This window comes from Malurus melanocephalus, unplaced genomic scaffold (genome assembly GCF_030028575.1).
Source record: "Malurus melanocephalus ecotype Western Australia unplaced genomic scaffold, MMel_1.1 scaffold_56, whole genome shotgun sequence".
NCBI lineage: Eukaryota > Metazoa > Chordata > Aves > Passeriformes > Maluridae > Malurus > Malurus melanocephalus.
In genome coordinates, this window is record NW_026623288.1 from 465,977 (window position 1) to 492,559 (window position 26,583).

A 26,583-nucleotide genomic window follows, 5' to 3' on the forward strand; every position below is an offset into this window, starting at 1 on the left:
TGAGTTTTGCATAAAATTGTTGCCTCATTTCTTGCTAAGTGACTAAAGTTTAGTTATGGATATTTAAAAGCTAATTTGGAAGAAAATTGGAAGTCTGTGGATCAAGAAAGAAATGTCATCTGAGCTGCCAGGACTAATTCAATGGAATYACAGCAGTGGAAAGGTGAAATCTGTGTCTTTATCTGGTTGATCAGAATGGGCTAAATAGCAGTGATCTCATAGTTTTGTAACTGGAAATGCCTGCCTCTTGTTTCATGTGTTGCCTGCGTGTTTGATTCCATGAAAGCAGCTGACATGACTCTGCAGAAACCTGTGTCCCTGCAGCTATGACAAGCAGCAGGAGGCAGTGATCYTGTAACCCACCCCAGCTCATCAGTCGTGCAGGCCAGGGCCCAGCATGAGGGGGCTGCCTACAGCCTCTGGGATGGCAGTCACAGCTGTGAGGATWTCCAGGCTCCAGGTCCTGAAAGCAGTTGAGCACAGGCTGAAGTTCCCCGAGGGGCTCAGGCAGTTGGACTGGATGGGCACTGTAGGTCCCTCCCTTGGTACTGGAATAGTCTGTTCTGTGACTCCTTTGGCCCGTCAGCTTACTGTGGAAGGACTACCTTAACATGAAACATGTTTTAAATCTCATTTAAACACTGTGGGACCACATGTATGGCCCTAAGGGCCAAGAAAGGGTGAGGGTGAATTCCTCAATCTTGCCTGAACGAGCTTTCCCCAGCAGCAGAGACAGGGCAGCTATGAGCAATGGCCCAAAGACAGCAGGCTGTGGGCTGTAGAACTCCCTTTATCTTTCTAAAGTCAGATGTACTTCAGAAAGCACATGCCACTGCCACTGTTGAGCATTGGCTTGTTCCAGCTAATTGCAGGGTTTCTATCTCAGTAACACCACCCATACTTGTCTCTTTCATGTTTTATGAGTGTAGAACATGCCTTTATCTTCCTCGCTCTCTTCAGAAAACTACTGAAATTAAAATTGTGGATTAAGGACGCCTTTTACACTCCCACAGATGTTTGTGTAGGAAAGGATGACTTGGTTTTTGGATTTATAAAATCACAAGCATAGTAAGATGTACTTGTTATACTTTTTAAGAGACTTATTGACAGCAGTCCATACCAGTCTAAAGAYAGCTGAATAGCTGTGGTCCAGAAAGCTTTTAAAGCCTGTACAAGAATGTRTTCTGTGTCTTCAAATAAACCATCAGCCTGGATTTCAAGCTGTTCAAAAGCTTCCTGTTCCATTTGCTTTGTAGGGGACCATCAATAACTTCCAGCTTTGATCTGTACTGCAGCTCAGCCCTGTAACTTCCAAGTGGACTGTATTAATTACTGCATTAATTACTCTATGAAGCTTGTTCATCTTCCTTCTGGAATTTCATTATCACAGGATGTGAAACAAAACATACATCCTTGTGCTCCTTGTTACAACCTTTCCTTTTTGATCGTTAGGTGTACACTCAAAGAGAATTCTGCTGCATGGACATAAAATGACCTGTTGCTCAAGGCATTTGTAAAGTTATTTTTTACTGGTCAGAGCAAAGGAATCCATGAATACCTTCTAGACAGAATATATTTATTTGTGGTTCTGTAACAGCAATTGCTCGTGTTCTCCAGAAATGGAAAGGCTTCCTGACCAGATTTCTCATGTTCTCTGGACCACTTAATCTTGAGTTTGTCTTGCCACACATTAAGCAGCAGTTTTCTGTTATTGGGGGTTTAGCATGTATGCTGAGGGGTGCATGAAAACTTGGGGTATTCATTCCTCTGTAGTTAAGAATTAATTTGGCCTTTCCTCATGACAGTTTAGCTTTCCAGGAAAGCAGAAGCCACCAAAATGGCTAGTGGGAGCACACAGCAGATAGTTCCTCAGTTCTGCTAGAGTCCTCAAAATATTGTTAGGTTTTTCAGAACTTCATAGTGAATTACTTCTTAAATATTTGTTCAATGCTGAAATATCYTCTCCCTTCACAACTAAAATTCTCTGGCATTTGAATTCCACTGAATTTCTGACTGTAGCTCTTTCATTGCAATGCAGAACAAAAGTAACCTTCTAAGAATCTAGATATGGCTGAACAGAAATTATTTTATCCAAGTCACTGTAGGTTTGATTACGCTTCAAGGGCACACTGAGAATCCCCCTTCCAGTGCCATGCAGTGAGAGATAGAGCCTGAGTGGGATGCTCGCTTTGTCGGTCCTGAGGTCTTGTCAAGCTGATCACTAGTCAGTCATCAATTAGGCWGGCAGGGGGTTGTGTGGGAAGGGCACTGGGGTTTTTTTCTTATTACACAGTTCGTGGACCAGTAGGTAACAAGAACCTTTTGCAGGCTCTGTTGGTATTTTTCCTTGAAAAACAAACCCCCGTGATCACGTTGCTCTCTTTATTGGTGCCTTGCATTTATTTTAACTGGATCGTGTATTTGTGTCTTAATTGTAGCGATTTTCTAACCATGGCATATGAACATAAACTTCTCTATTACACCTTTTCTTTAATTTCCTTTATAGAGGACAGAACATTATGCTTTTTTTCAAGATTAATGTGTCAAAACGGATTAAAATAGAACTTGGACTTGATTGTTTCTCAGTGTAAATCATGTGTGTATGATTTAAAATAGAACTTGGACTTGATTGTTTCTCAGTGTAAATCATGTGTGTATGATAGCAAGGATGCCCAGTACAGGAAGGAGTAATCACTGTAGGCAGAATGCAAAAGAAGGGGTAAAGATAGTTGCCAAAAGTCATTCAGAGGTTCAGTGGCAAAACAACACAAAAGAACTCACATGTCTTCCCCTCTTGTTCCCTACCCATAAGTTGGTACAGCTTCCTGGTCAGGCCTCCTGCTCRGTGGTTTTTAAAAATTGCCTCAACTGCATGGGCCATCGATCCAAATCTGTTCTTGCTWTGGACTATTACAGTGCATGAAGAGCCCTTGGAAATAAAAAGCCATCTGTGGCTGTATTTGTGATGTGACTTTTCACATCCCTTCTTCCACTAGAGAAGGAGCTCTGTCAGCGTGACTGGTGGGTTGGAATTTCACACTTGGGTTAGTTGTGTTTGAGAGGGGAAAGAAGCAGGTTTATTGGCGCTTTTGTGGTCTCAAAGCCTGATGCAGTTTATAGATCCAGAGGAAGGCTGAAGAATGTAGTCATGCTCTCATGCTGCCTGTTATGCCAGCCATTAACTGCTGGAAGAAGATCAGTATTGTGCTCATTGTCATTAAAAGGAAGAAATTAAACCTCCCTTTGTAGAAAAATCATACAAGGGAGATGTGCTTTTGCAGAGTGAGTCACCTCCTCACTTTAACTTTTTCTGTTTAAGTAAAGGATAAATCCATTCTTGATCTCATGAACAATGCAGGTAGGCAGGAGGGTGCTTTTTTGCCTTTTTCTTTTTTTTTTTTTTTTTTTTTTTTTTTTTTTTTTTTTTTTGCCTTCTAATCAAGTACACCTCATGACCTACTGCTGCTCCAAATCTATGAATATATGTATGAATGTATGAAAACTCTGTGCTTTCAGGATGTGTTATATAAAAACACCCCAGCATATCTAGATTATGTATGATCAATTCACACAGCTGTTTTTGCTAAAGAAGTCTTTGCAGAGCCAGGCCTGATGTCAGAATCAAATATTTAGTATAGTTGTTTGACTTCTAGTGAGCAGTAAATTAGTATCTTGGCTTTAAAGTATTTTGCTGTTAGTGAGTGTGTGGTTCACTCTGTACCTGTCACACCCCTCCAAGTACTAACATTTACCAAATACCACATGTACCAGGAACTAGGAGAGGCAGAGCCAGCTGCTTTCTCCCCTAAAAAGGCACAGAGTTGTTGCCCATGGGCCATCTGTGATAAGGTATTAACTGTTTGCAGGCTTGGGATAAAGGTCTGTGTTCTGAACCCTCCTAAGCACACAGCTCTGCCWCGGGAGTAGTTCATAAGCACAGCTGCTCTTTTCCCTTGAAACGTTTAAGCCACGACCCTGCTGGAGGAAGAGAATTCCCAGAAGTGCATTTCCCAGGGCTTTTTTGAGASTCTGTTCAGTCCGGAGCGATCAGACTGCCAGCCAGCCCTGCAGATGCTTTCATACATCGCAAATAGGAACTGTGGAAGTTCCCTTCAGAGCACAAATGCTGATTGCATTTCTCATGATAATCTATTCCCCTTCCCTATCTTGAATTCATGCTCTGCTAAAAACCCTCCCTTTATACCATGACTTATCTCTTTAAGTGTCTGCTATGTAACTATGTAAATACTGGTGGCGTATCTCTGATAGAGAGATTGTCACTGCATTGCTACTGGTAACCAGTGGTTATGTCACTTTCCCTCGCTTGAATAGGCTTTGACTCATAGTGGTTTTCAGGACAATGGTTATAAAATAACACACTGAGGGGTTGCCGAGACTATAGTTTTGCAATAGAGACGACTGTTGACCTCAAGGCTACAAGAAAGCATATTTCTTCTTTTTCTTAGAGGTTTTGTTGTTTCATAGCATGACATTTTCTTGCATGGAAGTTTGGAAAACAAGAAGTCTATGTCAGCAAGCTGGAGCCTGGAGGGAAAATCCCACACTCCTGAGCACAAATGCTCATTCTTTCTAACTGTTCTGAAGCATTTCTTAACGGAAATTTTAAGTGCTTCGGTTGTCCCACCTTTCTTTGAATTTCTTGCTGGCAGGCTGTGCCATACTTTGGATTACTGTCTGATTTCAGTGATGGCAGAAATAAGTACTGTGAATAGTGGTTATTCAATTCTTTTTCCAATTAAAGGTCTTGCTTAAAAACAACAGTTAGATGTCAAACTTCTTAATTTCTTTTTATTTTTKTTTTTTTTTAACATTTGAGAACTAAAGAGATAAGATGCAGAATGTCTTTGCATCACAGGAATCAGACAATTCAAGGGTCTAATGGCTATTTTCTGTTTCCAGGTACATATCTTGTTTTCTGTATAAGCATAAGGTTACCTACACATGGACACATTACAAAATTAGCCCTCATTATTAATTCAAAGTGTATATCATTAAAAGCTAAAATCCAGAATTTAGGCAGCTTTAAATTTTTTTTCTCTTTAAATCTAAGTTCATCTGAACTTTCTCAAGCATCCTCTCTAAACAAGGTCTTACAAAACTCAGGTTTCCTTTCCTTCCTTCCCTCTTTTGTCGTGTCTATCCAAGCTCTACAGCCAGGGCTTTTCCCTTAATACCTGCTTAGCTCACAGAGTCTAAGCTGGGGAGTCCAGACATTTCTGTAAGTTAGAAAATGGAAATTAATTCCTTCATCTCCTCTCTTGAGCTTTGTGAGGAGGCTGATTGTATCAGTAATAGGATATCCTCAGAAATTTCAAATTCTGTGGTGGATTTTAAGACAGTGTGAAAAGCACCCTATATTTTTAGCATATAAGTGTATGTATATATAACGTGGACGTTTCTGGTAACTGTAAATATGCATAAAGCTGCAAACAAAAARCATTACACAACTTCTTTTAGAAGAACAGATTCTTTTCTGTAGTAGCACAGGTGATTTTCTCCCTAGACTACATTTAGCACAGACAGTTACACAACTAGTGCGACTCTCTCATCTAACAAGAATCGGTGGGAACTTGCAGATAGAAACGGTCAGCTGAGCTGCTCTTAAATAAAACAAAGATACATCGGACGGCATGTGCTTTTCATCTAGAACCTGGCACGGACAGGTAGCTGTGCAACATGCCACACTGCAAAACTAAATAAACACAGCGTTTTGCTTCAAATGTTTTCCTTAGTTGTTCTAAAACCAGGAGTACCTGACGTTAAAATAGCTTCACTACTACGTAGATTCCCTTACAGASAATGATTAACTGTGTAGCTACGAAGCTTCACGATTCCAGTTCTAGCAAGAAACGGCATTCTCTGTTTTCAAAATCAACTTTGAGCCGATGTCTCTTTCGCGTTACCGGAGGCACCAAAACACCGAACCGCGGAGCGAATTCCGCGTCTCACCGAGGCGCCGGTGCAGACCAGCGGGTCAAGCCGAACTCCGAGCACGGTGCGCCCGGTGGGCAGCGCCCCGCAGCCCGGCGCCTCCGCCCTCCGCAGGGCTCAAACGCCCCCGGGCCGGGGTGTCCGGGGTGTCCGGGGCCGGAGCGGGGCAGCCCCTCCCGGCGCGGGCCGGGGCCGCGCGTTACAAAACCGCCTGGTTTTGTAACAACCTGCGGGCGCTGCCCAATGAGCGCCGCCGCCGCCGTCACGTGCCCGCCTTTATATAAGCGGCGGCGGCGGCGCGGGGCGCTCCCGGCGCGGGGCGGCAGCAGCACCATGGGCCGGCGGGGCCGCGCCGCGCCCGCGCCCCCTCAGCGCCCCGGCGTCCCGCGCCGCCCGCCGCGCTAGAGAGCCGCCATGGGCTCGCACCTGCCGCCGCGCCCCGAGCCCCAGCTGGTACTGCAGCTGGCGGCCGGGGCTCTGCAGGCGCAGAACTTGGAGGCGCCGGGCGGCGGCCTGGGGCCCGAGTGGCAGGTGCTGCTCGGGCGGGCGGACGCGCTGGCCTTCGGCGGGCGGCTGCACGAGGCGCTGCCGCTGTACCAGCTGGCGTCCCGCCACCAGCAGCTGCGCGCCGAGCAGCTGGACAAGCTGGTGGAGTGCCTGGCGCAGAGCGTCCGGATCAAAGAGGGGCTGCCCGCCGCCGGGCAGCCCGCGGCACCCCGCGAGTGGGACGTCTTCAGGTGCCGCAAATGCCAGGGCTTCCTCTTCGAGCCCGTTTCCTTGCCTTGCGGACACACGTTCTGCAAAAAGTGCCTGGAGAGGGACCGGGCGCCCGAGTCCCGCTGCGTCCTGTGCAAGGAGGCGGGCGGCGCGGCGGCCGGGCAGCTCCTGCGGGTCAATGTCATCCTCAGCAACCTGCTGGCCAAGTGGTTCCCCTGCCAAGTGAAGGCTTCGCAGCTCCGGCACGAAGGGAACCTCCTCTACAAGGAGAAGAAGCTCCAAGCCGCCCTGCAGAAGTACAACGAAGCGGTCAGCCTAGGTAAGGGCTCCCTCTCCCCGGTGCTGGTCCCCGGCCCGCGGGGGACGGCTCCCGCCGTCCCGGGGAAGGCAACTTTGCACCGGCCGGGGCTCTCGGGCTGCCGCTCCGGCGCCACTCGTCCCGCCGAGCCCGGGCTGAGCCGGGGATACCCCGGTGTCCGGGAGTGTGCCGGRGCCGCGCTCCCGCTCGCCGCCGGCTCCCCGGGCCGGGTCCTGGGGCGAGTGTCGGGAGAACCCCGGAGAGGAGCCCCAGGGAGGGGTCGCGGCTCTTCGGCCCGCGGTGAAACTGGGTCAGGAGAGCAGCGGTTGCGTAAGCCCGAGCCTGCGGTCCGGCTGGGCTCCCCCCGGCCGGCGCCGTTGTGTAAYCGGCGGAGCCGGGAGGGAGCGGAGCGCCGCGCCCTGGGCATCCCGCCGCGCCCGGGGCAGGGCTCTGGGGCGGGGGGTCCCTGCCGAGCACCCCCGTGCGCCGAGGAGCCCTCGCAGCCGGGCGCGAAGGCAGCGGGGATGCGAGTGCGGGATGCGAGTGCCGGCGGCGGGCGTGTCCCGCACCCCAGACCGGCCCGGCTCTCCCGCCCCACGCCAGGAAGCGCCTGCGGGGCTGTGCAGGGAGAAGTTTTGGTGCGGTCCTTTTCATGCAGTTTGAGGAAAAGTGACTCACGCTGCAAGCAGTAAGTGGAAATTAAAGGCAAGGTATCGCAGGGAAGCGTTCCGCTTAAATGAAAGTGTTCCCGAGAAAAGTGCCCAGCCTTCCCCCGGCACACGCTGTGTCTCGGTGCTCCAGTGTGCGTAACTCGGTGATCAGTGTAGCGTTACCTGATTCTTCGCACTGTYCCTTCTTTTCCTGTGTTTTGAGTTCTGTTATGAAAAGATCCTTATTTATYACTTAAAAACTTCGATGCTACAAATTTTGAAACTCCTCCCTACAGTATGACAGCATCCCTCCTGCTGTGTTAAACGTCTCTTGTGTGTCTCTACCAACCATCTGATCCTCAGTCAGTGCTGGTAATTTATTGTGTGAGTGTCTCAGCATTTATTTATGCAATGTTCCCTGCAGTTATATAATACATTGCTGGCATTTTGTCTGGAGTTGCCCAAAGAGGTTTCCAGATTTAATTTAGTACATAGTTATTTAAAACCTGGGTATTTTGTGGGTTTGTGCAACTTGGAAGCAACAACATGTGTTTTAAAAAAAAAAGTAAAAATTAAGCAACAAAACTTATGTAACTAGTTTCTTTTTACTTAACCATTTTTTCTATTTCCTACAGCTCCAAATGACCACTTACTATATAGCAACCGGTCCCAGATTAATTCTACTTTGAAAGCTTGTGAAGATGCGTTGCATGATGCAGAAACAGCRTGCAGGCTCCAGCCATACTGGTTGAAAGTAAGTTCTGGCTTGAATTGCACTTTTTAACAGCCTTGATACTACCATGATAGGAAACCATTAGAATGGTCAGACAGCGGAATCTGAGGGAAAATTTAAGTCCTGTAACTTTTTGGACTCCTGTGATTTACAGACATTTTACCGTGATATTCTYGAGCTTGCTGGGGTGAAGGAAGAGAGTAATAGTGCTGGAGGATGAGCTAAGGCTATTATCTTTGGCTTAGATGAATATCAATTTTGTGAACTCTCTAAAAATTGAATGCTATGCTTGTACCATTCTATAAGGACAAAATGATTATTTTAGGGGGTAGGTGTAGGGACAGTAGATGTTTCCAAGATCAGTTGGGCTCAGGTGCTGTGAGAATCATACTTGCATGAGTTGTATAATATTCTGTTTATGCTTGTAGTTTTCAGGACTGTTGTGCTTAGAAACCCAGACACTGGTGATGTCTAGGTGTAARACATTGTGATTTTTCCTCCCTAACTTTTTCTTCTTCAGAAAGACCTTTTGTAGTTTCATTGTGTTTTTATTGCATGTTCTCGTGACAAAACCTGCAGCTGTGGATATGTTTCCTTGCAGGGTCACCTAAGGAAAGGACAAGCATTAGCTAATCTGGGGAAAACAGAAGAAGCTTTAAGGGAGTTTCTATTCTGCCTTGCTCTAGACACTGGGAACAAGACAGCCAAGTCTGAGGCGCAAAAGGTGAGTTCTCTCAGTCATCTGGAGCTGCATMATTGTTTTCAGTGGCCTTTCATAAAGGAGGATAAGATTTTTTTCTTTTCCTCTCTCTCATTACTGCAGAGAGCTGGATGGAGATACAAATCCAGGCTGTTGCTCACATTTGAGTTGTGTATTGCTAACCTGGAGATAGGAAGGCAGCAAGAAAATATACTCAGCAGCCACTGAGTGGAAACAGTTACAGCATTAGCATCAGCAAATTTGAAGGAAAACTGAATTGTTAATAATTGCCACCCACARACTATTGTGATTCTCAAATTTCTAATCTGATTCCGAGCCTGGCAATCTGTTACCARTGATGGAGTGCAGAAGAGGGGGAGTTGCTATTAAATGATGGATCAGGCCATTGACTGGCAGAACACAACACGCAGCACTCGTCAAACTCCACTTGGGAGCAGCAGCTTTCTYCCTACTGCCAGTCGTGCTGCCCCAGTGTCAGTGTGTGCAGGAGGTGTGAAAGARGAAGCAGTTGACAAAGGAAAAGCAGKTTTTTTWWAAAAATTGKTTTTTTGAGGTTGCTAATAATTAATGCTAAGCAAGCAAAAAATGGATCTGCAATGAGGCTTTTTTCAATAGTAGCCTTAAATGTGTGTGAATTCTTAAATTACTTTTGTGAATACGGCTGATTTGCACACCCCTTAAATTTCTGATTTCCTGTAAATCCATATTTTGGCGTTTGACCATTTTTTTGTTGTTGTCATAGTTAAAAGCTTCAGTGTTGCAGTGATAACTCATGGCAATAAAAATATAATGATTTTATTTTCTTTGCACTGCATTTTCTTTTATGGCAGTGTATTTATGCCATTCTCCATCACTGGTGGGATGGGAACTTTAGGGTTTGTCTGTGCTGTATCATGTAAGGCTTTCTAAAAGCACAGTAGAATTCTTCCAGTAAAGCTCTATTCATGGAGTGCAACCTGAATGGTTGTAGTGAAATCAAATTTCTATCTCATTTTATATATGGTTGAGATTTCGGCCTCCTTTGAGGATTTTTTTGTCACTGATGTTTGAGGGTTTTGTTTGCTATTTTTCCCCAGTGGGTTCCATGCAGTGTTTCATTGTCATTGTGTCATGATTTGTGCTCATAGTCATGCTGGAAGACTTTCTGTGCACTAGAGCAAAAAGACCAGAAGCAAACAGATATGTTTCTAAATTCTGACTCCAAATAGCCGTTTCCAAGACACCTAATTTCTGAGCAATGGGGTTCTGAGAAAAACTAGGCTTCTTGTGACTGAAAGAATTACTCGTGCACTCATCAGACACAGAGTTCATCCATGATGCAATATTTTACTGGGTCATTTCCARGGCTGTTTGCATAACAATGACATACTACATTTTACCAAATTCTTTGGGTTTCATCTGTGATGTTCTGCTTGTATTAACTGTCTGCCTGTGTTAGTTTGGACACGGTGTGATCCTGTGAAATCCTTTTTAGCTTTAAATAGAAATCTCGGCTGTCATGTGGCTTCCTCAGGCATCAGCAGGATCACCTCGGTAGTATGTTGAAATTAGTTTTTGAAGTGTGAATCTTCTATTCAGCTCTGTTTCTTTCCTTAAATAATCATCTGATAAGCTATGCCATACAAGGGGSTTCAAGCTGCTGCTTGAAACAGATTCATTTATTTTCTTATAGCAAATGAAGAAATAGCATTTTTCTACTGCCTACCTTTTTTGTATTCCCACATAAGTGAAATAAAAATAGCTACAGTTTACAATATCAGACACAGTTACCCRACTGATCTTGGATTGAGCCTGTGAGATGAGTGCTTTCTGTACTAGTAAACTCCAGTGAAAKCTGATGGGTAGCAAAAAAACCCAAAAAACGTATTTAAGAAAGTCTGGYGAGTACTGAACTGCAGGACAAAGAGGACAAAGGCATGTGTGTGTCACATCACAGAGAATGGTTAATAACTCTATGGGCTTGTTTAACTCTGAAAATGTTTCTTGCTGTCTGTTTGGCCTGTTTTGCATTAGCTCTTGCACTTTTTGTTCCTACCCTAGTCTAAAGGGCTCTTTAAATGGTTTTAACAAAATCATGGATGCTTCTTTCCGCTATTCCCTTACTTGCTTTTTCATTTAGAGGTTGCAAGGAAGGAACTAAGCAGTGAAGTGTTCTGTTTTATATCACAGCTTCTACTTAGTTTGTTTTCACTCATCCCGGGAAATGCTCAGGAACACTTACCCGATATCCTGCAGCTGTTGTCACATCACTCTAGATTAAAGGGGAATCTCCTAAATTCAGTGGGATCTGGAGGCACCAGCCATAACCTACAAAGGTTGCTCAAGGTAAAGATCAAGTCTGATGTGTGGTTCTTAATTTGTTGTGTGTTTTGTGTTCACATTGGGAASCCTTCTCTCCTTTTTGCCTCTGGGAGACAGGAGGATGCATTTTCTGAAATTTTGACTGAGTTTCAGAACATATAAAATGGTGTTGACTTGCTGAAGTCTCCTTATTTGACTTTTTTTCTTTAATAGAAGTCCCCTGTTTTTCTGATAAATTTTATACCAAAATTGAGTGGATTCTACTCCTGTGATTGTCTTTAGGTCTTTCAATCAATTGGTAGTGGAAAAGGGCCTCTGTAGATTGGATTTAGGTACCCTCAAAAGCTGTGAAGTGATAAAACCTAAAGCTTCAGCTGGAGCTGTAACTGGTGATGCCAAAGTCATTCTGTACTCAGTCTGTACAACACTTAGAGGTTATAATAGAGAACATAAGATATATTAGCTACTTTATAAGTTTGGTTTGGCAGCTGCAGTTTTGTAAATGGCTGTAGAGGTTTATATTCCTAGGTTTGTAAGGATCAGTTCTGCTTCACTGAAACCTGAACTTTGGGATGGGGTTTGCATATATTGCATATTTAGGAGAAAACATGGCTAGTCCTAACAAACAAAAGGGGTAGGTTTTGAGCAGCTTTGTGGAGACTGATAAGAAACAATCTTCCCTTGCCCTCTGGGAAGGCTGTTAGGATATTCTGACAGAAACCCCTTTTGCATGACCCTTTCACGAAGCCATTGGAGGGACAGTTCACTCATCYTTCTGCATGTTCCACATCACCACAGCTCCTGATCACAATCCACAGTGTCTGTTTTCGGGTCCATCCRGGGAGCTGATGTTCCAGAGCTGACAGGTGATGTCCTGTGCAGTGGCTGCTCACAGGATGTCCTGTGGCCATAAAAGGATAAATCCTGAGCAGTTGATCCTCTGAGAAAGAAATCTGCCTTGCAAGAGGAAGCTCTGGGCATTTTCTCTCTTACAAATTTTATATGTTTACACYGCTTCCTTAGAATAAACTGACGTTTTGGTTGTTCTGATGGCTGATACCATCATCATGATATAAACAACATGTATTTTTCCATAGATTCAATGATAACAATATATTTAATATGAGATCTGGCCACATTTCTGCCTGAATCCAGCTTCATGATCTTCAATCTTTAAAGCCACACAAAAGGGTTGAAAGTACTCATGGTGGGGAGGGGAAATCGGGTTTCTTGGTTGCTTGATTTTTTGGGTTTGGGTTTTTTCAATTGTGATTCTCAAACTTTCACTTTTTGACCTACAAATTCCTTCCTGATGGTCCATAATAGAGATTTGTGACAGGTTTGGGTTTTTTTCTTACCAARTTGTTGTAAGATTGGTCTAATGTCAGTTCTCTCTTCACACAGGTCAATGTGGAACAGAAAAAGGGTTTTTCCATTCAAGAGGAACCAAATGTAACTACTTCTAGTAGTTTGAGGAAATCTGTACAAATTACGGAGAGCAAAAAGGACTGCCTGGAGGAGGAGAACAAATTCACCTCCATGCCAGAGTCTACTTTTCTCATCTCTGAGAAGTGCAGCCTCCTGAAAAGGAAGTGCTGCTCTGAGGAGATGCGAAATGCTGAGGTGCCCTGCAAGCTGATGAAGAAAGGTAGGTTTAATTGCACACAGGACAGGTTCCATGGCATGCAATCCATGGAGACTTTGCTTTTGTAAGATTCAGATGAAGAAGGCCATTTGTTCTTGATATCTGGCCTTGTTTTCATGCTGTGGGATATATTTACAATGGTGTGACAGAAGAATTTGTCTCACTTTAGACTTTCAGCACTAACAGAAGACWTTTTGATATTGATTGCTAATGCAAGGCCAAATTGAACCTCTGTAAGAGATATAACGTAACCAAAATTGAGAGGAGATACACTGATCTGTGCCAAGGCTGAATTTAAGCTTTGCACAGAAATTACTGCAATGATGCTTCATGGTTCAGTAAGTTGCAGGTGAAAACAGCTCACATTTAAATATCAGAGCCTGGTGTAGATACAAGGGATAGCATTGTGCTTGCATAGTTCTGTTCAATTACATTTTAATTCCCTTTTCTTATTTCTAGACACAGTTGATACTAAGGGAAATAGTATTGGACAACATATTCCATTTGAAGTTGTGGATCCATCAGATCTGGACTGCTCCCTGTGTATGAGGTGTGTTCTTTTCTCACAGATATCTGGAGCTTTCCAGCTCCATCTTCCTCTTTTTCATGACCTAGACATTTTCTAGTTTACTTGGTACTTATTTTTACCTGAGACATAAATAGCTTTTAGTGTGATTGTGACTGCAGTGATGCATTTGTGGCCCTTTGGTTCAGAGCACTGTTGATGAGTGGGGTCTCTGATATTCTCAGGGCTGGGGATTGCYTTGGGAAGGCCACACAGGTCAGGTGAGGGTTAAGAGTGTTAGTGAAGGTGTCTGAAAGATTTGSTCTCACCACTGACAGCCACCCAGCCACTGACACAGTGCACAAACACACAGTTTGTCCCCTGGRAATGTGTAGAGCTGTTTATGTCACAAAAAGCACAAAATACCTAAAGAGACCACATCCAATGAATATTCTGAGTTTGCATGTGAGCTGTTGTGTTGCTGCTATTGCAATAGGAGGCTCTTGCAAGTAAACAAGAGCATGTTTTTCCTCTCTTGCCTAAGAGATGTGTTCCTCACTTTACCGAGGCAGTCATTCCATTTGCCTGAAGATTCTTCCAGTTTAACAACAGTTATTCTTGGGAACAGCAATGACTTATAAAACAAGTAGGAGTTGCCAACTGCATCTGTTTTACTACTTGTTTCGTAAAAAACATTTTAACTTTGTCAAATACATTATGTGGGGTGGTTTTACTGACTTAGGAGTATTGGGAAGGTGTTTCACTCACTGCAGTGAGTGTTGCTTAGGTTTGTTTTTTTTTAATTACCCAGATTTATATATAATGCTATTGAGGTTAGTTTTGCAATGTTTTTTAATTCTTAAATAGCGGATGGCCTCTTTAGGGATTTAATTCTGAAGGCCTGTGTTCTGAGAAATCTGGATTTGCTTTGTTTTGTTGTTTGTATGCAGAGAAGGGGGCTTCAATTTGTTTCAGACAAACTGAAACCTTGGAGAGCCAAATGCTGTATTGTCTGATTTGTTCCTGCTTGGAATAAATCAGATCTGCCCCCTCTTCCTTTGCCTGTCTACAGCTGAAATGYGTTCCAAAAGTTTATGCAGCTGTCAAAACACTCAATATTGCAAAGAGCAAAACTTCCCTCTGACAGAAAGCCACAGAATTAGTCTTAGCTGGTTTAGTGATTCTGCATGTTTATCATCATGTCCACAAAGCATTTTTCAGATGTTTTTGAATACAATTCATTAATCCTACTTTCCCATCCTGTATGTTAAATCAGAAACAGCCAGTCTACAATACATCTGTAAAGGAATTAGCCCAAGCATTAYTGATTGCCTTCCAATATTGAGGATGGTACAGATGCTGAGCTTGTAATTGCAGTCACAAACCCAGGGATGTTGGCTTTGTAACCTCACTGCACAARGAAGTGCTTGTGCTCAGGAAAGCTCTTGTAAGATCTTTCTTGTTATTTATGCAGACTTATGATAATTGTTTCCTGCCATGTYCTTCAGAAGTGTTTTAGGGATTTGGTTCCTGAGACACTCTGGACTAATTACCTAGTAACCTACTGACCTGTTCACAATTAACTGCAGGAGCTGTTATTAAGCTGTTTGTCTGATGGAGTGGCCAAAATGTTCTTGATCTACGTTTGCTCYAGCAGCACGCAGAAAATACAGAGCAGTCACAGCAGCACACTGATGAGAAAGGAAGGAGCATTATTCTGCAGAAGTTTAGTTTCTGCTGTTAAAGTAGCTCAAAATAACATTGTGAGAAATCCTGGTGTGCAATATTTCTTTCTGCAAGTCAAAGGTTTTGTCCAGGTCCCCTTAGAGTTGTTAGGAAAAGCTGCTGCTGGCTCTTGTGAGAGCTAGGGCAGGTTTGGGAATCTTAAAAGGAATATCTTGTCTTTATGCTAACATTTCTGGTGAAGTYAGTCCCTATTGATTAATTACATGTSCTCACYGAAACAYGGGRTAGRAATCAGTGTTTCACRTASTTTGTGAGGTTTCTGTTCATGAAACAATTAACWAGTGTTTTCAATTATACCACCAAATTGCAATAAGATAGGTGTGGCACTTTAGGTACTATTCATATGTTCCATTGCTTAAATGTCAATGTTTATAGTAATTAGTGGCATTTAACAAACTCTCTATGGCAGTCTTGCTAAAAGCCAATTACGTTCTTAAATGCACTCATCTTGTTAAAGATGCTAATAAACGTGGGTTTGCGTATTTGTAATTTCCACRTGTTTAGTAGAACATAGTGTACTCTTGACAAACTAATATTTTAAAGAAAAAATACGAATTCACTTAAATTATTATGAGACTAATATTTAAGACCTTAAAAGGCTTWGGCATTATGTTGAAAAATACAGTATATTCCAGCCAATTTAGTTTCTGATTTTGAATTGCTGCTATATTTAAAAGAGCTTCTACATTATTTACATCTTCTTATTGACAAGGAAACATGACTTTGCAATTTCACTTAATCATAACAAGGAAAAAAAAATCCTTACATGAAATTAAGTCATAGAGATATTTGAAATGGGTAAAGATTAGGTACCACGATACTTTGAAGACCTGGTTTTATATGTTTAAATATTCTTCCWGGTGAAACGTGAACCTTCTGTCATCATTTTTCAGAAAAGCAATCACTTGAAGGTTAAAAACTCTATTCCAACAACAACAAAAAAAAAGGATATCCATTAGAGCTAGCAGTAATAGAATCATAAAACTGTTTTGTTTGGAGAAGACCTCCAGGATCTTTGAGTTCCACCATTTATTCCAGAGCTGCCAAGTCCCAGTTTATTGCAATTACTGATGTGGGCTATTACTGCAAATAGGTATTTTGTGCTCAGCTCTACACATACAAGCAATCACATGATTTCCACAGTAACAGTTGTGCAAGTATTGCTCAATTTCATTAGTGAAGTCAGATGGTCCAACTTCTGGTTCTATTTATTGCTCACACGGAGGAAAATGAAATGCTGGCTTGTTGGAAGTTTGTGACCATATTGTCCCTCACATTCACCAAAGAGTTTATGGGCTGCCTTTTATGTTGGGTAGCAATAAGAAAGTCTATAAGCTAAATACATACAAAAGTTGTTTGTAGAAATTAAAAGAAAGAAGCAACTTTATCCCTGTAGTRGTCAGTAGTTAAGTTAGAGAATGAATTCAGCTATTTTCGGTAGCAACTTTTTTCTTTCACTTTAGTACACGATATTGTTGTSTTTTTGCTCTCGGATTTTCTAATTCAGGCTCTTCTATGAACCTGTCACTACACCTTGTGGACACACCTTCTGTCTCAAATGTCTGGAGAGATGCCTGGATCACAACCCAAAATGTCCCCTGTGCAAGGAAGGGCTCTCAGAGGTAATCCTTGGATTTTCTCAGCACAAGTACGGGTGCAAGAGATAGGAACAACTTCACCTTCAGACACCCTTGATATTGACCAACTCAAAAGAAATAGGACATAACTCAGGAAGTATGGAACTTTTAAAATGCTCTGTGTGTTGCCAAGCATGGATAGTGTCTGTTCAAACCTTAGGACCAGGCCAGTACTTAGATAATCTGTGTGTGATTTTTGCTGTCTAGATTTCCTAAGTAAATGTCTGTAACACAAGGAATAGTTCAGAAAACACCTCTTCAGTAGGAAGTGTGACAGATGATGGAATCACACAAATCAGAAAATGTGGGTTGTGGATAGTTCCCTTTGCACCATACCCTGTCAAGTGCTGGATGTTCTTTCTGACTGCTTGTGTGTGTTTTCACTGCAGTGCTTGGCTATGAGGAAATACTGCAAAACAGTGCTAATGGAGGARCTAATAGCCAGATATCTTCCAGAAGAACTCACTGAAAGGAGAAAGATTTATGAAGAGGAAATAGCAGAGCTTTCCAAGTATGTAATCGTTTTATGTGAAATCCCACCTCTAATTCTGCTGCCATTAACTGAATGGCTCTGGCTCCCATKGAACATGAGCTGAGATGCTGATGGAGCTTCTTTCTCTGCATCACRTGATTTCAGAGAACAGGGTCCAGGTGAAACTGTGTTTGAGGAGCATAAAAACTGGACACTGTGCTAAACAATAAAGAGAAGTGGAAGAAATCCAGAAGGTTGTTTTATAAACAAAGTACAAAGCAATGTGGCTGCTTTCAGTGGACCTCTATGAAAGGCACAGAGTGAGACAATAAGTGGAAGTGGTCTGACAGGATGGGGCTTGGAATATACTGGGTAGGGAAGAAATGGGATTAAGGGAAAGAAAATAAATAAAAGCAATAGTGGAGGTACAATAATGCGTTCACTAGCAAATTCAGAATCTGCTGTTAAGTGGTATATAATTTTATATATATAGTCAGTTAAAGGGAAAACAATTTTAGCTTTTACTTACCCCATTAGGAATTTTATTCTGAAGGTGTTATAATTTCTATTAGAGGTGTTATCATTTCAAAGAATATGTTACTACATATTTCATACCTTGTCAGTAGTTTGGTAAAGCATCGCATCTGATTTGTCCTTTCTTTCTTGCAGCCTAAATAAGAATGTTCCCATCTTTGTGTGCACAATGGCTTACCCTACAGTCCCCTGTCCTCTGCACATCTTCGAGCCGTGTTACCGGCTGATGATCCGGAGGTGCATGGAGACSGGCACCAAACAGTTTGGGATGTGCATCAGCGACCCTGTCAAGGGGTGAGTGAAGAGCTGGGCCCCTGGGAGGCACCCACTGAGCCTGGAGCCAGGTGYAGGAAGGGTCTTGGCTGTAATAGCTGGGGTATTTTCCAGGGGAGGAGGTTTCTTCCCAGCCATGCTGGYTAAAGACATTGAGGAGACAGAATTMGATTCTGACTAAKRTGATGGTCTGTTCTCTCAAAACGCTCATAGCTGCATGTGTGTAACGTGTGATTGAGCTGCAGACCTCCTGTAATACATGAAAATAAAGGGTAATTTTCTACTCCTTTTAAATCTGMTGCATGCTTTGGCCCAACAAAACAGCAGTGAGGTGTGTTGGTTTCTTTACCCTGTGGGATGTGTTCATATCCTCACTGTCCTGGATGTAGTGGAGGCTGTAGACCTGTAACAGGACCTTCACAAAGACTGGCTGAGCATTTACACTGAGCCATGTGCAGTCAGCCTTAGGTATACTTGACCTCAGTGTCTGTCTCTCTGTTTAGCTTTCTTCCCTTCTTTTCGTGCTCTAAACCCTCTGGGTATGAATATACTGTGAAAAGTATGATGTGCAGAAAATACCCACCTGCAAAGTAAAATCTGCAGAAATTGTGCAAAAACCATTTTCTTCATAGATTTCCTAGTCCTTGCATAATGCTAATATTGTGAATTTCACTCATCCTTCTCTGCAAATGGACTGAACATATTAGAATTATGAAGAAAGTGTGCTTCTGAGCTGTATAACTTCCAATTTCATAAGATGTTCCCTGTATTCCAAAACATCCAGTTAGCATTAATCAGATTAGACAGCCTGAATCTTCCTGATAGTTTTGCAAACAATTGAGGAATAATTTGAACTACAGCAGGTCAGTGCTATGAACAATAGAAATGAGCTGACATTGGTAAATACCTTTGTGGTAGGGACTGGCTGTATGGCAGCTCTGTGGAACTCAGGGTGGAGAGAATAAGACTTGTTTACTTGCTTTTGTTCTCATTTCAATAGGTTTGCAGATTATGGCTGCATTCTGGAGATAAGAAATGTTGAATTCTTTGCTGATGGTCGCTCTGTTGTAGACAGCATTGGCAAGAGGAGATTTAAGGTGATCCAGCACAGCCAGCGTGATGGATACAACACAGCAGATATTGAGTACATTGAGGATCAAAAGGTAAATTTASAAATGCTTTATTTAAACCCTATTACATGTGAAATTCTAAGCATGTRTGTTTTTAGTGAGTTCTTTTCTTTGTAGAAGTTTCTAGTAAAGCAAATTTGTGGTATTTAATAACTGCTCATGATTAAAGTGGGGAACATAATAGCTGCCACAAGCGTGCACACACACTGCTCTTTGTACTGAAGAGTGTTTGTGAGAGATATTTATCAGAGAACAAAACTAAGTAAATGCAGGATGAGATCTTACTGCACTCCTAGACAGAATAATTGCAGTTTATAAGGGGGTGGAGGGGGGATCTGACTCCATTTGTGTGGAAGCCAGTTAGAAAATCCCCATTCTGGTGAGAAGCTGCAGGATTGRGCACACCATAACCTTCAAAATTGCTTACATTAATTCTTAAGAGCTTTTGCTATGTTGTGGGAAGATAAATTGTCTACTATGAGGCTCTACTTTTTTTTTAAAAAAAAAGCTTTGCATAATCTTTCATTCTGTTGTTTGTATAAAGGTTTTTTTCATGCAGCAGTCCAGAAAGTGCAAATTCTACAAATAGATACCTTTGGTTTAAAATACAGTCAAAGTGAAGAATTTGGATTGGGGAGGGGGACCAGAAGGGGAAGCACCAAATGAGCTTTCAACATTTATCCTAGAACTCTTTTGGCATGCTTTTTTTTTTCCTTTATTCTCCCCACCCCAGAAAATCCTAAAAATGTTGTGCCTTCCCTATGCAGACTGAACCAACAGTAACCTTCCCCCTCTGGTTTCTCGTTCCAGGTGCAAGGACAAGAGTATGCTGCATTACTTGTTCTCCATGACTCTGTCTATGATCAGGCTTACATGTGGTTTAACTCCCTCAAGCAAGCACTCAAAACAAGAATTCTCAGTCATTTTGGTCCAATGCCAGCTAAGGATCCTGACCCACAGGTATCCAGAGTCAGGGGCTTATGTAAYTTTTAGAGACAGAAATAGCAGGGATATCTGATAAGCTGGCAGGCATTGTGTTTTAAGATGAAAATATGAATACTCTGCATTCACCCCATGGAAACTGAGCCTCTCAGTTCTATTGCCACACACAAATGGTAGCACAGTTGCAAAGAAAAAGCTCATATTTAATGTTGATAAAACTTTCTGAGACTGTTTATCTGACTGCATTAACCCCAGGAGACTGAACTGCCTTTTTGCCTGCTCTACTTCCCCAATTAACTGACTGAGAGAAAATAGGCAAATGGGAACTTGTTACTTCTGGCAAAGGACTGCAAATGGTGGGGGTCCTAAAATAACAATAARACAACAAAAGCTAAATATGAAATAGTGTCATAAAGTATGGAGAAGGAAGGCAGGAATCCTAAAGAGCTGGGTCCGTAATAACATGGGGAAAATTAGTTTGAAAAAACCCAGAAGGCTCAGCCTGTAAATGGTTGCTGGTAATAGAAATGCCTTAAACATCCTATTTTCAGAAAAGGTGCCACTTGTTTGTAACCTATTTCAGGCCAACCTGTAATCAGAAGCCATTAGGTTGGCAATGAAACATTCTCCCTGCTGGATTGCAATCAAAAGCTCTGTTTTCAGAGTTAAATCTTCAAACCCAGGACCTTACCAGCTGTATGAATCCTAACTTAGAATTTCTTTTTTTCCCCCTGACTGCAGGCTAACCCCAACGGGCCAGCCTGGTGCTGGTGGGTCCTGGCTGTGCTTCCACTTGAGAACAGAGCTCAGCTGCCGTTCCTTGCCATGAAATCCCTCAAAGACCGCTTGAATGGCATCAGACGTGTCCTTACATTCATGTCTCGTACAAGATCACGGTGATGGTGAGGAGCAGAGCTGGGAAGTCTCCCACAGTCCTTGACTGCAGCCTGTCTCTTGTAACTTCATCTAACTGCAATAATGTCTTACAGATTTGAGTGTCAGGATGTTTCAAGCCTGAATTTCAAAGAGAATGAGTTATAAAGAGCAGGGGATGTTTATGGATACTTCAATAGTTTCCATTTGGAACTGAGACGAGTATTCAATCACTGCACTGCTAAATTAATAACAAATGTGATAGAACAAAAAGTGATCTTGTTTGCCATAAACCTTCTAAAAATCTTAAGGGTTTTTTAATTTATTTTATTTTTATTTTTTAGTGGATAAAGGATAWACTGTGCAGTTTAATGTGAAGCAGAAATAATAATGTTAATGCATTATTTCAGTGAACTGCAAAGTCTTTTATTCAAATGGTTCAGGTTTTATATAGCATTGTGTAAAATAATGTTCACAACTTCTGTTTGATAATTTATTTTTGCACTATGATTTTTTTTTGTTTCAAAGTGTATATTATTTATGTGTTCATTCGCTAAAGGAAAGTGAGCTGCTCTATTTATAGTGTTTTTACCCTGTATTTATGACTGGGGGCAAAAATGATGATTCTGGCAGTGCACAAGCAACTGCTTTGATAATTTTTCAGTTATTTGTGTTCAAATACTTTGAATGTTTTTCTACTCATCCCCAGTTCTACTGTAGCTTAAGAAGGATTTTTATTTACCCCTCTCCCGAAACATCCTGCCTTGAAGTCTTTGTCTGATKGTCTGAGTTAATTCAAGCACAGCTGTTGAAGGTTGATCCTGGCAAGGTTCTTGGTACAACCAAACAATCAAGCACCTGCTTCATCTTAAGCAGAAGTGTTTAAGTGCTTGGGTAAATTCGGGTATTGATGGTTGATGTGAGTTCCAATTGACCAGAGTGGTGACAGAAGGATCTATCCCCTAATATTTCACAGAACAATAACTTGAAGTTGAATTTATATCTGAACTCTTTCTTGCAAAAATGGACAATGGCTRCAAACAACTGCGAAGAAAGAGCCGCAATATATGAAAAGTGGCTTATCCTAGAGAAAACTGGAAGTACTGGTGTCATTTCATTGTAGGTTAATACATAGATTTTCTTTTTTTCCCCATCAACTCTTGTTGCTGTTAAGATGAGTTTTATTTCTTTTAATTGTTTGGTGGGATTTGGCTTTGGAGTGTGTGTATGGGAGGGGGAGGGGGGAGTTAYTTTGAACTGTAGGACTCAGAGGGCAGTTTGTGTCACATAAGAAGGAATATGTTGTAATAAATGCTATTTATTTCACCCCAATCTTCAGGTTTCTGTTAGCTTCAAATCTCTACCCAGCCATTGCTTTTCTCTTAAGAGATTGGGTAGTGTTGCTAATAATAGTTATCTCCCAAGGAAAGCAAGTGAATTTTAGCGTGATTACTTCTAGCTATGAAGCAGGTAAAAATAGGGCAGAAATGAGAACAGGAAGTATCTTGGTTTAGACTTTTTTTTTTTAAATCAACAGTTCAAATACTTGTTTTGCTGCTTTTGTTGCTTASAGTGTACCACTTTCTGGGACTGCTCTTACCTCCCTCTGATTTTGACTTTCACTGATTTCAATGTGAGCAAAACTGGGCCTTTTATTCTAAGCTACTGTTTTCCTTTTCAGTGGCAAAAACTAGAATGAAGCGAGAGAGTTATGGAATGCTATAAATTTCTTTGGTTTTTTTTACCCAGGATAGCACTCTGCCATTTCATGCCTTTATGAAAAAAATGCAGTAGAATTTAACATCATTTTTCCGTGTGCTTTTCCATCTTCTCAGAAATACTGATTAGTTTAAAGTAATTTTCATACTGTTATGTTTTCATAAAGCTACCTTTGTTCCCCTTTTGTTAAATTCTGTAGAACTTTGCCATCAGGGTACCAAAGAAACAAATGGAAGACAAACATGTTTCACCTTTGTGGTGCACATGGAATTTGCATCCTGTTTGCATTGAGCTGCTTTAGAAAGGCTACGACTTCCTTCCACACTGCTGGGTCGCTGCACGTCSTCCAGGGGTGGTACTTGGCACGCTGTGAACAATGTAAAAAACACCCACATGTTCTGAGCAGTACCAGGTGATGGTGGCTGGCACCTGCTATGGCATTTTGTCTTTAAAAGTCAACAGCAAAGTGATTTCTGCTTGTTTGGAAGTGTAGCTGCATTAATTGCAATTCTTCCACAAACTGTTATGTATTATTGCAGAGCAAAAGGGGCTCACATTGCTCCCATGGGAAAAAAACTTCCTCTTTTATTACTCTTTATCTGTGAGAAAAGGACCTTAAATACCTAATTTAAACTGTTTTCTCACTGATGTCATTATTCTTTTACCCTGCATGCCGATKTTGTTGTTTTAGAAACTGTCATGGAAAGAATCCTCGGTTTTAAAAATGAATATTGTCTTTTCTGTTAGCCTTGAGCAAAGCTGCCAGAATTTCCTAAGCAGAGAATTTCCATGCCCTGCATCGGGGACACCCAGTGCATTTGTTGCAGCCTGGAAACACTGGACCCTACTGCATGTGATGCAAACAGGTGATCTGCACGTGCACAGCAAATCAAACACATCCAAAAGTCCATCTGTGTCCAATAGCATTCTCTCTGGGGCTGCTCARTGGCCACACATCCTAGATCAATGGCTAGAGTCTGCAAATTCCATCAGAAATTGAAAACAGTACTGAGAAAGATAWTTGCTAGAGAACGCAAACCTGCCCAAGCAAAACTGAACAAGGAGCAGCCTTAGCCTGTATTGAGGGGGTAAAGTTTCAGTAATGATTTTTAAAACCAAAAAAAATTCTTCTAGTTATGCCACAGTATCTCTGATTTTTTCAGCTGCGTAAATAAGGACAAGGATGTAAATGCAACATTTATCATAGGCAGGAATAAACAGCTGAACAGATTTAAAAATACCTTCAGTTTAATTATAGGAACAGCATTGATCAGATAAAATACTAATTGGGGCAGTAATTTTTTAAGCTTCTCACATTTTTTMTAGACACCAAACCCAGTTTTATAACCAGCCTTGCTCATCTGTGTAAAAGAAAAAAAAAAAAAAATCCAAACCAAATTGTGACTCAAATTTGCATTTCCTGTGTGGTCAGAAGTATTGATTAATTGTTGTGCATAGGCTGCTTAGAGAGTAGTTCAGTAGCTGTAATAATGAAATGATAAAATGGTGTGATAGGCCCTTATGCTAAGTCCTAAGTGACATTCTGGTGTTAGTTGTAAAAGTTCCTCTTGTTTTTTTTTCTGTAATTATTCAAGTGCTGATATCTTCCATTACGTTGTAGCAATAAGAGGTACCAGCTGTCAGACTGCACCCGTCCTTCTGTCCTGTATGACTGCTCACTGACACAACACCTCAACCATGGATTTATTAATCCAAAGATTGTTTTAATCTGAAAACAAGAAAAAAGCGGATTTGGATGTAGCAGGTCTGTCCTACTCTGTGCTGTAGAGAAAGAGCTTCATAGAGTTGTGTTTTAGATGGTCTGTTTGTAGAATCATAGAACCCCGGGTTGGAAGGGACCTCAAGGATCAGCTGGCCCAGCTTTTCTTGGCAAAAGCRTGGTCTAGACAAGATGATCCAGCAGCCTGTCCAGCCAGATCTTACAAGKGTCCAGTGTTGGGAAATCCAACACTTCCCTGGGAAGATTATTCCAATGGCTGATTGTTCTCATTGTGAAAAYGTTTCTTTTTAATGATTTCTACTTGGTGCTGAAGTTTTACTGGTGTTTAAATCAATGACAGACAGGAGTTGTATTTAAATGCAATGTTCAGGAATGGAGAATATGTTCACAAACACTTATTTTAAAAAGAAAKYGGAAATTAGCTATAGGGGTTTTGTGCATAAAAACTCCTTGGACCTATATGCACTTAGGGTAGTGCTCCCCATTTCCCCCGAGTCCTACATCAGATGAACACAATCCCTTTTTTCAACCCCTGCTTAGTTCTCATTTAATTTGTTGGCTTCACAACCAAAACTGTAACTAGTGCAGCACATAGTTTAGGATCTGGGGTTTATTCCAAAGCCCAGTAAATCACTGGAAGTTTTATGGCTATAAAAAAAAAAATGGTAGTTTGAGCAAAGTCACTCTGTTGAAACACTTTGCTAAATAAATATTGTCTGAAAGAAGAAAGAAACTAATCTGCTTAGACAGGATTAAAAGGGTGGATAATAAAAAGGTGAACTATTACATTGACTTACTCATCCAGGTATCATGTGAAGTGCTTACTAATGTTGGATTTTCATAAGGTCTAAAGTAACCCTCACATAGAAGTGCCTGTATTCTGTTATTGCCATTCTTGAGCTTTTTAATAGTCATAGCCATATATTTTATAAATATAAAACATATGCACCTTTTAATCTTTACATTCAATTTGCAGAACAAAGGTTTACAGAGCAGAAGTGTAGCAAAAACAATGTAATAGCTTCTATAATTCCCTGATGAGGAACGGGAGAAGTACAAAAACGAGGAGCAAAAGACTATCTGTGTAAGATGTCTTAATTTGGAACCATATACTTGTCCAATTTAATTCCATCAAGCTATGTGGTTACAAGAGTGCCAGAAATATATCTATCAAGCCATTTTAAATAAAAAAGTTTTGTGGACTTGTATATTCCATTTGTCTGTAAAACATCCTTTTGTGCACTGTAATGAACTTGAAATGAAACTTAAGTTATACTCTCATATCACTGGACAGAGTACTGTTCAGCTACCTCTACAAAAGGTTGAAGTAATTTGTTTTTTTCCAGATTTGTTTGCATTGTCATATAAAATATATTTTAAAAAATCATAGTCCAAAGAACCTGTATGTGTTTGTAGATGTACTTATAACTATGTTGTACCAACAAAGTCTGTGTGGAGAGTTGTTTCCTAATTAAAATTTTTGTGTTCTTTACTCTTTGGCTTGCATAACAAAGAACTACAGAGGTGAACAAATATTACAYGGGAGCTGCTTTTAGTAAGTGTCTTAGATAAAAGGAAAAAGAACAATTCCTAGATCCTGCAGTCACACAACAACACTTGAAGTGAAGAAGCCAAACCATAGAAATGAAGTTGTTCAAACCTCAGCTTTCGTAAAAGAGGACAACAAGTGCTGCTTTTTTTGGTTTGTGGTTTTTTGGGGGGTTGATTWTTTTCCCCTCCTCTCTTCCTTTGTTGCTGTGGTAAAGTAAAAATAATGGGAGCTGAACAGGGCCTGGCTTACTGCACTAGCCTGGGTGTTGGTTCCTCTTATCCATTACCAATTGCTGTTCAGGTTGCTGTGATTTAAAACTATGACTGGGATATATTTTCATTTACAGTCTGACACCAGGATGCATCCCAGCCACATTTGAGCTGTGTCTGTGTGGTGATGAAAGGACTCTTTGCAGTGMTGACCACTTAAGAAGTTCTACAGG

General features: G+C 41.6%; 1 protein-coding gene across 2 annotated transcripts; it reads left to right on the forward strand.

Annotated features, from left to right (window-relative positions):
• The first annotated feature begins 6,351 nt into the window (after nucleotides 1-6,351).
• Nucleotides 6,352-26,081, forward strand: LONRF3 (LON peptidase N-terminal domain and ring finger 3). Of its 2 annotated transcripts, XM_057365611.1 has the most exons (12): nucleotides 6,352-6,988; nucleotides 8,253-8,371; nucleotides 8,952-9,074; nucleotides 11,241-11,396; nucleotides 12,777-13,020; nucleotides 13,477-13,567; nucleotides 16,776-16,890; nucleotides 17,295-17,416; nucleotides 18,047-18,205; nucleotides 19,185-19,347; nucleotides 20,125-20,274; nucleotides 20,998-26,081. In XM_057365611.1, exons 1-12 carry the CDS (start codon nucleotides 6,367-6,369, stop codon nucleotides 21,154-21,156), a joined length of 2,223 nt encoding a protein of 740 aa, XP_057221594.1. In that variant the 5' UTR covers nucleotides 6,352-6,366; the 3' UTR covers nucleotides 21,157-26,081. The 2 variants fall into 2 exon arrangements, with proteins under 2 accessions (XP_057221594.1, XP_057221595.1); XM_057365612.1 differs by lacking the exon at nucleotides 11,241-11,396.
• Nucleotides 26,082-26,583: the final 502 nt, after the last annotated feature.